The sequence below is a fragment of the Ceratina calcarata genome, unplaced genomic scaffold (assembly GCF_001652005.2).
Source record: "Ceratina calcarata isolate Rehan_Ccalc_2016 unplaced genomic scaffold, ASM165200v1 scaffold7.2, whole genome shotgun sequence".
NCBI classification, from domain to species: domain Eukaryota; kingdom Metazoa; phylum Arthropoda; class Insecta; order Hymenoptera; family Apidae; genus Ceratina; species Ceratina calcarata.
This window is the reverse complement of record NW_017178268.1, coordinates 383,103-397,187: the sequence shown is the minus strand read 5'-3', so window position 1 is coordinate 397,187 and position 14,085 is coordinate 383,103. Positions and strand designations below refer to the sequence as shown.

Here is a 14,085-nt window from a genome sequence, read left to right as displayed (position 1 = left end):
AATACGTAATTATTTACTTTCTTATAATGTACTATTTTAAATGTGGCCGACGTGAGGCGCACAAGTAACAGATTGTAAATGACTAGAAACAATCTCGAAAATCTCGAATCACTGTGGAAGATCACTGTGATTGGGAACGAACGTAATCGAACCACTAATTTTGAACGCCACCTCTGTTATAAAATGTTAGAGAAAAAAAGTATATCCTTCGCCGGCACCCGCTCCAGCACTTCTGCACACATTCCACTTGTTTAATATAGTTCAATGGATATTTGTTTTCGATTAAAGTCTACGAGCGATCGATCACCTGAAAGACTGCGTCATGTCTCTCGAAAACTGGAAAAAATCTTCCATATAAATATTCGTCAAGTCTGCCAAACTTCTCTTAACGATAGCGTTCACTCGTTCGCCCTCTTGATTCAGTTGTTCCACCTTCGGTGGCTCCGTCGGATCCTTAATCCCGGCCATTGTACTCAATTGCTAAACAAGAAAAGCTGTTGCTTATAAATATAGTTCATAGATTTCAATGGGTGAGAAAGGGCTTCGCAGTATAGCCGTATCGACAGGATACTCTCCCCTTTGATATTGGAAACAGATAAGCTTCTCAGAGAGTCGAAAGACTACGCGCGAACTGACAGCTTACACGAATGCACGTGGGTGACGTGACGTAAGCGTTAGGACGATGTATTTTCAGTGATTTGATTGCTAACATCACATTTATAGACATTATATTTGAAAAAGTACACGAGGAATATAAATTGTATTTATATGCAAATTGATTCCTCTTTATAGTATATTATATAACGAGCATAATCCACAAATAGTTGCGGAAGGATCATAATTGGCATACATACAGCAAACGACCGCGTTTAAAAACGGATATTATTTATTTTCCCTGGTATCGATTAATTTTTCTATGCATACTGTATAGATAATTTCGATCTTCTTCTCTCAAATATATTCATACATAACATAATATAACGACTAGAAATTTTCCTGACACGGAACTGTCAAGTACGAGCACCTCTGCGATCGCGTCTTCTCATACGAACGGGTTCGCTTAAATACGCACACGATATGCGATGCACACGATAGCTGCTGGACGCTCCGTTCTACTTTGCATGACCTGGACCATTTGGGCCAGAATTATTACCGACTCGACCGAACGAACGAAAACGTCACCGTGAACGCCGACAGCGCACGCAGAACAACGTTTCCCCTGTCCTGCTCCGTGCGGTACTGCAACTTTCTAAATTTAGTGGCTGCCCGTGTTTCAAATTATTGTTTTCGTCGATCCGCTCAGTCCGACATCGGGACTACTGATCGAACTCAGGGGCTCGTCGGCTCCTGCGCGTTCGCGGCTTTACCCGTCGACGCGCGCAGTTCACGCGGGTAAAACGAGTCGTGTCAAAGCACGACAAACGCTGGCTATCCACTTGCATCGTATCAAAATTCAGCTTCATCGATACTATCATCGAATGATACCGCGCGATGCGAGTGGAAATCCAGTTAAACGCACGCTGCAAAAATATAATTCTCTTCCACGGTATCTCATGAAACATTACGAAGACGTATCCTGAAGCTTATTGTAGATTTTTATAGATTTATCAGACGCTCGATTCGTAAATCACGATTTGCACTATCGGTTTCGACTTTGGTTGGTTGTCAGCGTTCGCGGCAATGTCACGGAGCACAGCCTCCACGGCTTCCTCCCAATCTTGATCTTTCGTCACTGCCCGGTTCATAGAAGCGGACCACTTCAAACGGGGCATGGATATCACCGTTAACACTTTTCTGAAATCAGTGACGATGCAACAATTCTTAGATCTTTTCAACTCATTTGATGCAACGCAGGGTCGCAGATTTTAGAATTTTTAATTCTTAATTGCCGATTAATGTCCAATTGGATTAAAGACTTATTTATCTGCAATCCTGATTCATCGCTGAAGCATCATTTAATACTTTGAAATGTTGTACGAATCTTTATTATAAAATTTACGGAAATCGTTTAAATCATGCATGAGCATTAATTTGTTTTATTTAACAATTTTGTCCGGTCCTTGGCTTGGAGACATAATGATAAGCTAGCTCGAAGTTAAGAAAGGTTGCCCATGCCTAGTTTAAATGATGAATACCTGAGATCCGAATGAAACGCGGACATATCGCCGCCTGCCTGTTCACCGAGTCTGCGAATCGCCTCTGCCAACGGCCCGCTTAGCCTCTGCAGTCTCCTCCAGGACTGAGCATACTGCCGTCTGACGAGCTCGATTATAGTACTGGTCAGCGCCAAACCGACGAGAATGTAAAGGGTGCAAAGCAGCGTGTACTTCGGCTTCTCTACGTACGAGCGATGATACGAAGCGCAGCTATAATAATGTGCGAACACGCGAATACCTTCGCTAAAGCAGTTGCGCGTGTTCCGTTACTTACTGGGTACTAAATCACCGAATCCTATCGTGGTCATAGTCACGAAACAGAAATAAAATCCGTCGAAGAAGTTCCAATCGTCTTCCCATAACATAAACATACCTGCGCCGCAGGCGAGGTATAAGAAAAGCAAAACGATCGCTGCAAATGCGCCTAGAAAAAATATGTAGAGTGACTGTAGATATTTAAAACCGCTCGAGTCGACCAGAACTTTACCAAGCGATCGTCTTCCGGTTACGTTCGCCGGAACGCAGGAGAACGAGAAGCTAAACGGAATTCTCGATTTCACGGCCAGACCGATTTTAACTACACCGCTGGCGAATAATTTTCCCCAGTCGGCTATTACTATCAACGTCAGAGGTATGCCGATGAAAGCGAACAGGATGCAGAACAGCCTTCCCGAATTAGTCGACGGAACAACGTTCCCATATCCTAAGAAGTAGGAAGCTGTAAATTCGTTTTCAGCTGGGATTCGATCGACTTAATTATTATCCCATTACCGATTGTCGTAAGGACAGTGCTTGCAAAAAAGACAGCTTGGAGCACGCTCCATCTCTCAGTAACAATTGGCGGCAGATCTGTCGTATCTCGATCTAGACGATCGATGGTGTCGGTTAAAGAACTAATTAACAAGCCACCTTGGGCCGCTTCTTGGACAGCCTCTTCGTAAGCTCGTAATTTCATACTGATCTACAAACATTCTTTGCCATTTTTCAACATTATTTTAACTAGTCTCGATTCCGATGCATGCGGGACTCGTAGATATTTAATTTAAGAATATCAGCTCACCAATTTGCTCAAATTCGACACATCGTCGGTATTGTTGGAGACCGAATCGATGAACAAGTATCTCTGAGCGCGCAAATTACCGCGCAACGCTTCCAAACGTGCCCGTTCTGCCGGAAGTTCTATATGTCGGAAGACCTTCGTAAACAATGCGATAAAACTTTTAGATATACACTTTTCCGAATAGATTAACGACAAACTGAAAACAATGTAGTAAACATTGAACAAAGCAAGTTAACGGGAGTCGCGAGTCATACGATTGGACCATTGCTAAAAATAAAGGTACCGATTGGAAATCCAGACTCTCGTTGTTGTTTCTATAAATATTGCACTTCGTGTAAACCCACGTGAATAAATAGTTTCAAATTCGAACACTCGTAAACGCAACGAACATTTAAAGACACGCGAGACGTTAATTATAATTTTGGTATCTGATAATTAATTAACTTACAGTTTCTTTCGTAGTTCAGCATGGCTACACATGACTATTTTTAAAAATATATTTCGAAATTTGACTCACCAAACCACCGATTGCTGTGTACAGCATTAAAGTGACTAAAAGCCCAACGTGACCAGCGATCGTCTTTACTTTCTGCGCGCACGTTCTCTCAATTAATTTTCTCTTTCCCAAATTCTCCTCGACGTTGCCTGAAGCGAACTGCACGGATGAGCTCGATTTTTTATTCGTCATTTTAAACGTTCCTCAAAACGCGTAACTGCCTCCGATACCCGAGGAGAACTGATTGGGTCGGCCTGAACTTGTACAATCGCTCCGGTTATTTCCGTATGGAAGAGCGAAGGAAGCGTGATCTTAAAACTACGACCGGATCTCGATTTCATCTTGCCGTCCCTCAAACGCGATTAAGTTTAATTAGACAACTTTTGCAAAAGTGTTATTTTATAACATTTCATCCCTAGACGAAACTATCAGTCTCTTCTTTTTATACGTTTTTATACATATTTTTATATACCTATATAATTGCATCCTTCCTTTGAATTTTGATAATTACGTCCTATATATTTTAACTCAAACCGACTGTACCTGAAGTCCCTGTAATTTTAATTAAGTCAATTTTTAGTAGTGAAGTGGTTATTATTTTTGCAGTTTATTATTACAAATGTCTTTTCTTTGGTACTTATATACTAAAAAGTACAAATTAAATTATGTGTGCGCAATATGACATTCTCTTATTCGAGCAAATCCTTTGGATGTTGGGGTTGGGGCCCAGGGCTAAAGCCCTTGCTAGCTCTCCCTGAGCATCAAATTTGTCCCTGAACAAATGCATGAAAACACTTGCACAATCAGGAACTTGTGACATGTATACGTATATGTACCACGGTCGCATACAATATATCGTAATTTAAGTATAGTCCAGTGGAGTTGATGTCGACAACGAAGTATGTGTTGTGAACTGGTTGCGAATAACAGCGATTGTTAGGTTCGAAAGAAATCTGTGGTGATCAAAAGGAATAAAGAATCCGGATGAGAATAGCCGCGAAGTTGAACAATTAAATAAGACAAGATTCATGATGTTGGCTGGAAATTGATTCAATAATTGAACTCGATAGACGGTGCTCGTAAGTACGTACGTATGTCAAAAATGGCGTACGTCAGGTTAGAAGATGTTGTCAATAGTAGCTAAATTTCAAAACAAATCAACTGACGCGTTAGAAGAAACTCAAACATCAAGAAATAATGGAAGTGCTTATCGCTATCCTAGTGCCATATAATAATTCGTAAAACATAATTAATCATTAAAATGGAAGGATGTGACATCTGTTACAAATACATAATCAAAATAATAAAATTCTTAAACCGTATTTCATACTAACATCCATTGTTGTTTGACAGTGACTCGTAAAAGTTAATAAAAAGTGACTTATATATTTACATTGATGTCAATGCAGTCTGTAATTAAACAATGAATCGTAGATCATGACTGCCATAAAAGTTCACGGTGGAATTGATATCTTACGGCTGCCTGTTAATCAAGAAGAGCATATTTATCATCCTTGGCATGTTAAATACACTCAATCCCACATACTTCATTCCAAATGTTCCAAAAGTGAAAATGGCTGTGGAGATAAGGACATTGATTCTTGCCAATTCTGCATGTAAGGCACAGGACATCTATCATTTATTGAAACATAATTAGGTGATCCGATATGTCATAAAAGAATCTGAACAGTTTCAGCCGTACTTTAGATTTGCCACACATGCCGGACATGGTGTTCCCAAACAATATATTAACTTTGAAGCATCAGAATGGTGCTACTATACAATTCAATGCGTTGGACTCCTTGAAGACTGTATCGAATGGAAAAATTAACGTGCAGCTTGCATGTGCGGAGGCTTGGAAGGAATCCAGGCAAGTATATTTGGACACCTTTTATTTATATCCTCTAAGAACGTATATATTTATTATTTGAAATAGATCGGAAAGCAGCGAGTACTTAGAAGAGAAAGTGAAACCATTTGATTGGACATTTACTACCAATTATATGGGGACAATATCAAACTTTGAGATTCAAGAAACTACCGAGAGAATCGATGTGGACAAATTAAAGAGAAGAGAAAAAATTTTATTCTATCATGATCTGACGTTGTTTGAAGATGAACTTCACGATAACGGAATCGCAGTATGTTCTGTAAAAATTGTAAGTTAATACGATTTGTTTGACTAGACCAGAACTGCTCAGCATAGGTTCTGGCGGGCAAGGGCAGCCTCGGTTGTAATCTCGCGGGCATTCAGTAGTGGGGGACCGGCCCTCGTAGTTCAGGTAAGATAAGCCTGACGCTCATGAGGAATTATTATAAAATTTTTATGCAAACGGCAGACAATAATTGACTAAAAGACTTGGAGTTCCTTTCGGACCTCATTAACCACTTGAATACATTAAATGTCAGGCTACAAAGCAAAAAGAAAACAATAATCTGAAATTTCAATACGAGAAAAATTTACACAACTTATTAGATTTCTACAAGGTGTTACCGCGAGATCAATATCCGCAATTACATACAACTTCCGCAAAAATTTCATGTATGTTCGGCTCAACTTATTTAACAGACAATTATTTTCTATAATGAAAAAGACGAAATCTGTTATTAGAAATTCATTAAGTAGTTACCACAGTAAATGTTCATTAATAGTTCACTCATGCGAAACGTTCGTTCCAAAATGTAAAACAATTAGTACAACGGAAAAAATCAAAGGACAGCACACATGTATAAATTATATTGTATTTTTACGAATAATATAAATTTTACCCATCTGAAAAACATTTAAAAATAATTTTTACTTCATATGCGCGTCACATATGTAATCTTCTCGTTCGGCGACAACGAAACAATAGTAGTAAGTATGTAAAATAGTAGTAGTAATAAGTGTGCCGAAGTTGCCCGCGAGGGCTTCGATCAGTACCCGCCGAATTGTTTATGCCCGCGGTAACGAGATACCCTGCCCGTACGGGCAAAGGCTGAGCAGCTCTGGATTAGACAATGTACAACTGAATTTAGTGAGATTCATTTTGTTGGTATCAATAGCGCGTTATGCCGAGCAGCTTTTACATTTTATTAAGATACTTCTTAAGAATCGATGGAGTGATGTTCAGAATAAATGACACTCGAATTTACCACGAATTCGGCCAAGACTACTTATTGAGAGAGTTTACATCGAGAGAAGCCAAAGTAGAAGAAATACGTGTAAGTATTTTGATGAGAATTGAATGTAAGCAAAGAGCAAAACTGAACCAACACCCTTTAAAATTGAAAAACTTTTTTATAATCGGACCAAACGATTCGAGTTCTTCGAAACAGTTAGAAATATTGAAAAAACTTCCTTTACATACAATTTAATAAAGTAATCCACTTCACTACTAAAAAAACTCGGATTACTTGGTCCAATTTGAAAAGACATATTCAGTTTTAAAGGATGTTTGTTTAATTTTGCTCTGTATCGTAAGCAAAGATCAATATTAATATTAGTGATACATTTTTTTCAGGCATCACCACTCTGTATAGAACCAAGTGAAATAGCTCCATATTTACCCTTAACTAAATGCCAGTATCATAAATTAATTATTTCAAGTAAAACAGAATCACTCACAAATAACCAGACAGTGAATGAAGTAACAATTTGAAAACTCATATTTGTTCTAAATAAATATTTTTTCAATAACGTATACAATATTACATTGGCTTTTCCTTAAATTAGTTGCGAAGAAATGTATTATATTATCATATCAAATATAGGCACTTCTGCATCTGTAAAGGTTTCAAACGGACCTTTATTATATCTCTTTTGGACGTCAGTTTCAATCCAAGAAAGAACTTTCTTATTGTACTGATGTTCTGTTAAGCCACTAACTTCCTCGGCCATGAAAAGTAACGGAAAATTAGACAAGTCGTGAAACAGAAGCTTTTTCATAGGCCATTTATCCTGGGGAAACCTGGGTAGACATTGACCCTTTGCACAGACATACGTACAACGCTTTATAGGTTTGCCCCGAGTCCCGTTCTTAGTGTCCAATGACCAATTGTGTTCGAAAATCTGTATAATACGAATTATAATTGATACCTCAATCATGTTTCAAATACAGCCTCTTACTCACAAGAGCATCTTCTATCCTTGTACCCACAGGATATTTAAAACCAGGACGTGGTTCAGGGAACTTATCTGGACAAATTTCTATCTTTAATACCTCGACATCAATTTTACCCCGGGACAAATGTTGAAAATACTTCTCATCGATTTTTCTTCTTTCCTCATCGATCTCGGACTTAATACTTTTTCGATAATAAACAGTTATTATTCCTGTCCCATCATCGACTAAACAACGACGTAAAAAGGATTCTTATGTTTTGAATTCTAAATAAGAATCTACTGTAACAAAACTAATCTCGTTCATTATTACCTGTATACTGATAAAAGTTGTCAGTTTCATTTATGTCTAATACAAATCCTGCTATTTCTATTACCCCGATCTTTTCATGAGGCATATTAAGAGGATGAAATTTGATCAGTGAATCCTCCGTGAAAGGCACAAGTCTATTTAATTCCATGATCAAAAATGGTTCGTTGCCTGTAATACGAGAAATAATATTTTATTACTGACGACGCTGTTTCAATTCTTCATTTTTTCGTTGTCTTTCATTGCTTATTCGGTATACACGTACGTCCTAATTTATATTCATCTGTTTCTTCGTCTATTTCTTCCTTTTTCTCTTCCTTACTGTTAACGCATTCTTCACTTGTTGGTAAGTATGACGGAAAATCGTAATTTCCCTCGTATGAAACAAAATCTGGTTTCATTCTATCGGGAAGATCCGTCCAACTTTTGACGCTTTTGCTCATTGTCAAGAATATCTTTGAACAGGGTACGAAATTTCATGGTTTCATCGAAGAGTCATAGAAGAATTGGCGAGACTCGCATGGACCTCAATCAACCTCAATACCTCGACCAACCTCGACTCAAGCTACTCAAGCAGGCGATCCCCACTGTCGCTGTTAGGTCGATTGTCACGTGATCGTGGCTGAGTTACGTAACATGAGAGGAGGATCGAAAGTATAGAATCGGAGGAAAACCAATATGTTCGCCTTCTTTTTGTCTCCGTTAGACGAGGCTGCAAACTCGCGCTGACATACGTACAACGCTTTATAGGTTTGCCCCGAGTCCCGTTCTTAGTGTCCAATGACCAATTGTGTTCGAAAATCTGTATAATACGAATTATAATTGATACCTCAATCATGTTTCAAATACAGCCTCTTACTCACAAGAGCATCTTCTATCCTTGTACCCACAGGATATTTAAAACCAGGACGTGGTTCAGGGAACTTATCTGGACAAATTTCTATCTTTAATACCTCGACATCAATTTTACCCCGGGACAAATGTTGAAAATACTTATTATCGATTTTTCTTCTTTCCTGATCGATCTCGGACTTAATAATTTTTCGATAATAAATAATTATTATTCCTGTCCCATCGTCGACTAAACAATGATGTAATAACTTATACTAACACATCACATATCTTGAATGTTAAATAAAAATCTAATGTGACAAAACTAAGCTTATTCACTATTACCTGTATACTGATAAAATTTATCAGTTTCGTTTATGTCTAATACAAATCCTGCTATTTCAATTACCCCATTCTCGTCATGAGGCATATTAAAAGGAAGAAATTTGATCAATGGAACCTCGACGGATGGTACAAATCTACTTAACTCCACAATCAAAAATGGCTCATTGCCTGTGATAGGAGAAGTAATATTTTATTGACGACGCTGCTTCAATTTTTCATCTTTTCGTTGAGTCTTTTGTTGCTCATTCGGCATATACGTACGTTCTAATTCATATTCATCTATTTCTTCCTCTTTCTCTTCTTTCTTCTGTTCCTTATTATTGAGACATTTTTCATTTGATGGAAAGTTGTAATCTCCCTCGCGTGAAACAAAATCTGTTGTCATTCCATCGGGAAGATCCTTCCGGCTCTTGACGATTTTCTTCATTGTCAAAAATATTTTTAAACACGGTACGAAATTTTATAGTTTTATCAGAAAGCCACGGGAAAATTGGCGGGGCCTCAGGTCTATGGCGTACAGAATAAACGTACGAAAAATATAAAACGGCTGGATATTCAAATAAATACGTGGCCAGTTGATATCAACATTCGTCACCAGGGTACACTGTTAGTCACATTTTGAGCTCGTAACCTTGACATTAGTGCTCAATTTTGAACATACCAAAAGCAGACAAACAGAGCTAAGAAACAGTGGCACATAAGCATTAATCTCCTGATTTATTTATGTCTTTATCTTTTTTTTAAATAAGATATCAATACCTTACGTTTTGAACATTTATATGACATAAATATATGCTTTTGCCCCGAGTCCCGTTCTTAGTGTCCAATGACCAATTGTGTTCGAAAATCTGTATAATACGAATTATAATTGATACCTCAATCATGTTTCAAATACAGCCTCTTACTCACAAGAGCATCTTCTATCCTTGTACCCACAGGATATTTAAAACCAGGACGTGGTTCAGGGAACTTATCTGGACAAATTTCTATCTTTAATACCTCGACATCAATTTTACCCCGGGACAAATGTTGAAAATACTTATTATCGATTTTTCTTCTTTCCTGATCGATCTCGGACTTAATAATTTTTCGATAATAAATAATTATTATTCCTGTCCCATCGTCGACTAAACAATGATGTAATAACTTATACTAACACATCACATATCTTGAATGTTAAATAAAAATCTAATGTGACAAAACTAAGCTTATTCACTATTACCTGTATACTGATAAAATTTATCAGTTTCGTTTATGTCTAATACAAATCCTGCTATTTCAATTACCCCATTCTCGTCATGAGGCATATTAAAAGGAAGAAATTTGATCAATGGAACCTCGACGGATGGTACAAATCTACTTAACTCCACAATCAAAAATGGCTCATTGCCTGTGATAGGAGAAGTAATATTTTATTGACGACGCTGCTTCAATTTTTCATCTTTTCGTTGAGTCTTTTGTTGCTCATTCGGCATATACGTACGTTCTAATTCATATTCATCTATTTCTTCCTCTTTCTCTTCTTTCTTCTGTTCCTTATTATTGAGACATTTTTCATTTGATGGAAAGTTGTAATCTCCCTCGCGTGAAACAAAATCTGTTGTCATTCCATCGGGAAGATCCTTCCGGCTCTTGACGATTTTCTTCATTGTCAAAAATATTTTTAAACACGGTACGAAATTTTATAGTTTTATCAGAAAGCCACGGGAAAATTGGCGGGGCCTCAGGTCTATGGCGTACAGAATAAACGTACGAAAAATATAAAACGGCTGGATATTCAAATAAATACGTGGCCAGTTGATATCAACATTCGTCACCAGGGTACACTGTTAGTCACATTTTGAGCTCGTAACCTTGACATTAGTGCTCAATTTTGAACATACCAAAAGCAGACAAACAGAGCTAAGAAACAGTGGCACATAAGCATTAATCTCCTGATTTATTTATGTCTTTATCTTTTTTTTAAATAAGATATCAATACCTTACGTTTTGAACATTTATATGACATAAATATATGCTGAAAATTTCAATTAAGTCTGTCAACGTCTAAAAAAGCGACAGGTATCGAGATTTAGATTTGACACCAAAAGTCGTAAGAATTGCCATTTTTACCATCTTTACATAATTACAAGTATACAGCATTAATCAATTTCAATGAAATTTTCAACGTTTACTTATCTCATAAATGTTCAAAATCTGTTACTCAAATATTCATTACGAGCTCAAATAAAAAAGTTGAAAAAAGCAATCTTCACTGTGTTTCTTACAATTTCTACCAATTTAAATATTTTAAAAATTTTCTTCATTAATCCAATCCATCTAACTATTAAAAAAACTCAGAACATTTCGTTCGCTCTAAAAAGAGATTAAAGTTCTGAAAAGTGTTGGTTAAATTTTACTCTTCACAAATAATGAGTGTCTCTTTCCATTCATCTTCTTTCGAATTATACGTCTTGGGGACAAGTTACACCGAATAAGAAATGTTTAATAAATCTGGAGCGTCGATAACTGAATGATCGGAGGAACAGCGTTTCCTCTGTTGAAACCGTAATTGCTGTTACCAGTTGCACTGTATCGCAGTAGAGTAGACTAACACGGATCAGGTCCCGTGTGCATTGTTCCTTTACACACCGTCTGACCTTGGGAAGGTCACGCCTGTTACACGCACCTCGGCATTCCTCGAATCCCCCGCGTTCCATTCTTCGCGAAGGCAGCCTCGCATCGATAAGCAATAACGTCTTATTCCCGGTAATAACACGTGCATTTTCGAAATTACACACTGAACACTATCTTACATTGCAAATAATAATTTCAGCTGTTAACTTGTTACTTTTTCCCCAGCCGATCAACGGGAACTCAATGAAACAATAAATATCTTATCCATTCAGTAATCAGTAAATGTTTCGGTCATTCACTCGCAATCTATGAGCAACACCCGGTTCTTTCGTATTCCCGCTTCCGTTAGCGTTACAACCGCGGAATGTTACTTACGTTTCCGTTGACGGCGTTATTAATAAATAATACGCGCAACAACGTACACGGATTTTTTTTTTCTTTCTTCCTGCGGCAACAAAGATTACCGAGAACGGAAGCGAGCTCTCGTGGACTCGTTCAATCTATACAGCTTGCCTAGCTCTCATTAGCGTTGAACCAACATCCGTTTGCGGTGCTCATTATAGCATTTATTACAAATTCAATACCGCACGACTATTAACTCGCCCGATATCACTACTGAATTATTGCGAGGAAGACTACGACCAATTACCAAGACGCATCAAATGATATTCTCTTCTATCGAGCTCTTCATGAATTCCTTCGAAAGAAAGGACTCCGTCGATCTCATCCTTGTCTCACGGGATCAGCGATGTCCTCGAAACGCGTCCATTCTTCCACACGTCTCTTGCTCCTACGATGACCAATACTGTAATATCAGCTCTAACGTAATAAATTGTGTAATGTATTCTTCGAATATTATGTAATATAAGTTATAATATGTTATTATTAACATTAAATCTACCGACAGTTCTTGTACATTAATAAACTATACTAGCATCCGCCATCGTATTTTTGTCCGTATGAACACTAGAACTACCAAACCAATCAAAATGACTGGTTTTGAGTGGAGAAATGCGTATATAAAAAAGATAGTCGATAGTTCTAGTCTTAATTATCTTTAGACTGCGGAGTTTCATTCTCTTTATATAATACAGTCAAATTTATATTATTTATATTTGAGTCCAATTTAGTAGTGGCACTCGTATTTCAATTTTATCCAGGGTTAAAGAAGAATTACAATTTTAATAATACGTCAAAACAGATTTCGTTCCCCTTTTATTTCTGATAGAATTTAAAAACGGTCATTTGACTAGTGCACGGCAGGTTTAATGTTAATTCATTCGATATCAGTATTGAATTATTGCGAGAAAGATTACAGCCAATTACCAATACGCTTACGCGTCCCGCTCAAATGATATTCTTTCTCTCCTATCGGGCTCTTGGTGAATTCCTTTGAAAGAAAGTACTGCATCGATCTCATCGTTGTCCTACGGGATTAGCGATGTCCTCGAAACGCGCCGATTCTTCGAAACGTTTCCTGCTTCTATAATAATTAGACTACGAATTTCTAGACGAAATAAATTATTTATGGTGCCAGTTTAAAGAATGTGTAATACAGATAACAATTTCTTTTATCATTTAAGTGCCATAAGGTCGTAAGGTATATTTATTTGTAAAGCAAACAACGTTATTATGAATAATTATGGAATCGAAAACTAGTAAATGGGTTTTTACTCTTTTGTCAACATTTCTTTAATTTCGTTCGCGATATAAATGCCTAAAAATCAATTTCAGGATTCACCCTAATCATCCACTAAGGGGATGAAGAGTATACTTATAAAATCTTTAGTTCCATGCTTTGGTTACTTGGCTTTTGGTCAGAAACTGTAACATCATTTCAAACGTCGTAATAAAATATTGTATAATTTATTCTACGTATTCTACGTCGTACGAAGAGTCGAACAATCGTCTTACTTGGTTGCTTGACGAAAATTTCGCGAGACGTTCGTACCCATTGCTAGGCATCGCTACCTCGCACGCTACCATGAATGCGTAGGTGTTTCCGGCCGGCTGAAGTACGGGCATCTGCCCGGTCTCTCGCAAGAACGGCAAGAGAGAGAGAGAGAGAGAGAGAGAGGAGGAAGGTACGGTGGAAGAGTGGTGAGACGCGGGGTGGCGGGAGGAGGGAGTGGAGCGAGTAGGCGAGTAAGGGAGCCAGCGAGCAAAGCG

At 37.8% G+C, this 14,085-nt stretch overlaps 4 protein-coding genes across 5 annotated transcripts in view; 1 reads left to right on the top strand and 3 right to left on the bottom strand.

Moving 5' to 3' along the window:
- LOC108630134 (titin homolog) overlaps positions 1–468 on the bottom strand; it is a 5,183-nt gene extending 4,715 nt beyond the window's left edge. Inside the window, exon 1 of the mRNA XM_026817822.1 lies at positions 308–468. Within this exon, the coding sequence (XP_026673623.1) occupies positions 308–468 (161 nt within the window). The remainder of the gene's footprint in view (positions 1–307) is intronic.
- Positions 1–4,404, bottom strand: part of LOC108630133 (TWiK family of potassium channels protein 9) — a 4,863-nt gene extending 459 nt beyond the window's left edge. Inside the window, exons 1-8 of one of the 2 annotated variants that reach the window (XM_026817826.1) lie at positions 3,734–4,404; positions 3,217–3,351; positions 2,928–3,117; positions 2,644–2,859; positions 2,431–2,580; positions 2,136–2,337; positions 1,073–1,794; positions 308–480 (exon numbers count right to left, since the gene is read on the bottom strand). In XM_026817826.1, the coding sequence (XP_026673627.1) occupies positions 1,608–1,794; positions 2,136–2,337; positions 2,431–2,580; positions 2,644–2,859; positions 2,928–3,117; positions 3,217–3,351; positions 3,734–3,904 (1,251 nt within the window). In that variant the 5' untranslated portion in view covers positions 3,905–4,404 and the 3' untranslated portion in view covers positions 308–480; positions 1,073–1,607. Of the gene's footprint in view, positions 1–307; positions 481–1,072; positions 1,795–2,135; positions 2,338–2,430; positions 2,860–2,927; positions 3,118–3,216; positions 3,352–3,733 lie in introns of both variants that reach the window. The other variant, XM_026817825.1, reaches the window with a different exon arrangement.
- A 33-nt stretch (positions 4,405–4,437) lies between these two features.
- LOC108630148 (TIP41-like protein) lies at positions 4,438–7,395 on the top strand. Its single transcript, XM_018033219.2, has 6 exons — positions 4,438–4,791; positions 5,147–5,328; positions 5,403–5,582; positions 5,649–5,871; positions 6,758–6,916; positions 7,216–7,395. Exons 2-6 carry the CDS (start codon positions 5,150–5,152, stop codon positions 7,351–7,353), a joined length of 879 nt encoding a protein of 292 aa, XP_017888708.1. The 5' UTR covers positions 4,438–4,791; positions 5,147–5,149; the 3' UTR covers positions 7,354–7,395.
- Positions 7,396–7,442: 47 nt separating this feature from the next.
- Positions 7,443–8,831, bottom strand: LOC108630149 (uncharacterized). Its single transcript, XM_026817821.1, has 4 exons — positions 8,390–8,831; positions 8,128–8,295; positions 7,825–8,042; positions 7,443–7,763 (listed from the first exon to the last, which is right to left on the bottom strand). The coding sequence occupies exons 1-4, from the start codon at positions 8,565–8,567 to the stop codon at positions 7,443–7,445; spliced, it is 885 nt and encodes a 294-aa protein (XP_026673622.1). The 5' UTR covers positions 8,568–8,831.
- Positions 8,832–14,085: the final 5,254 nt, after the last annotated feature.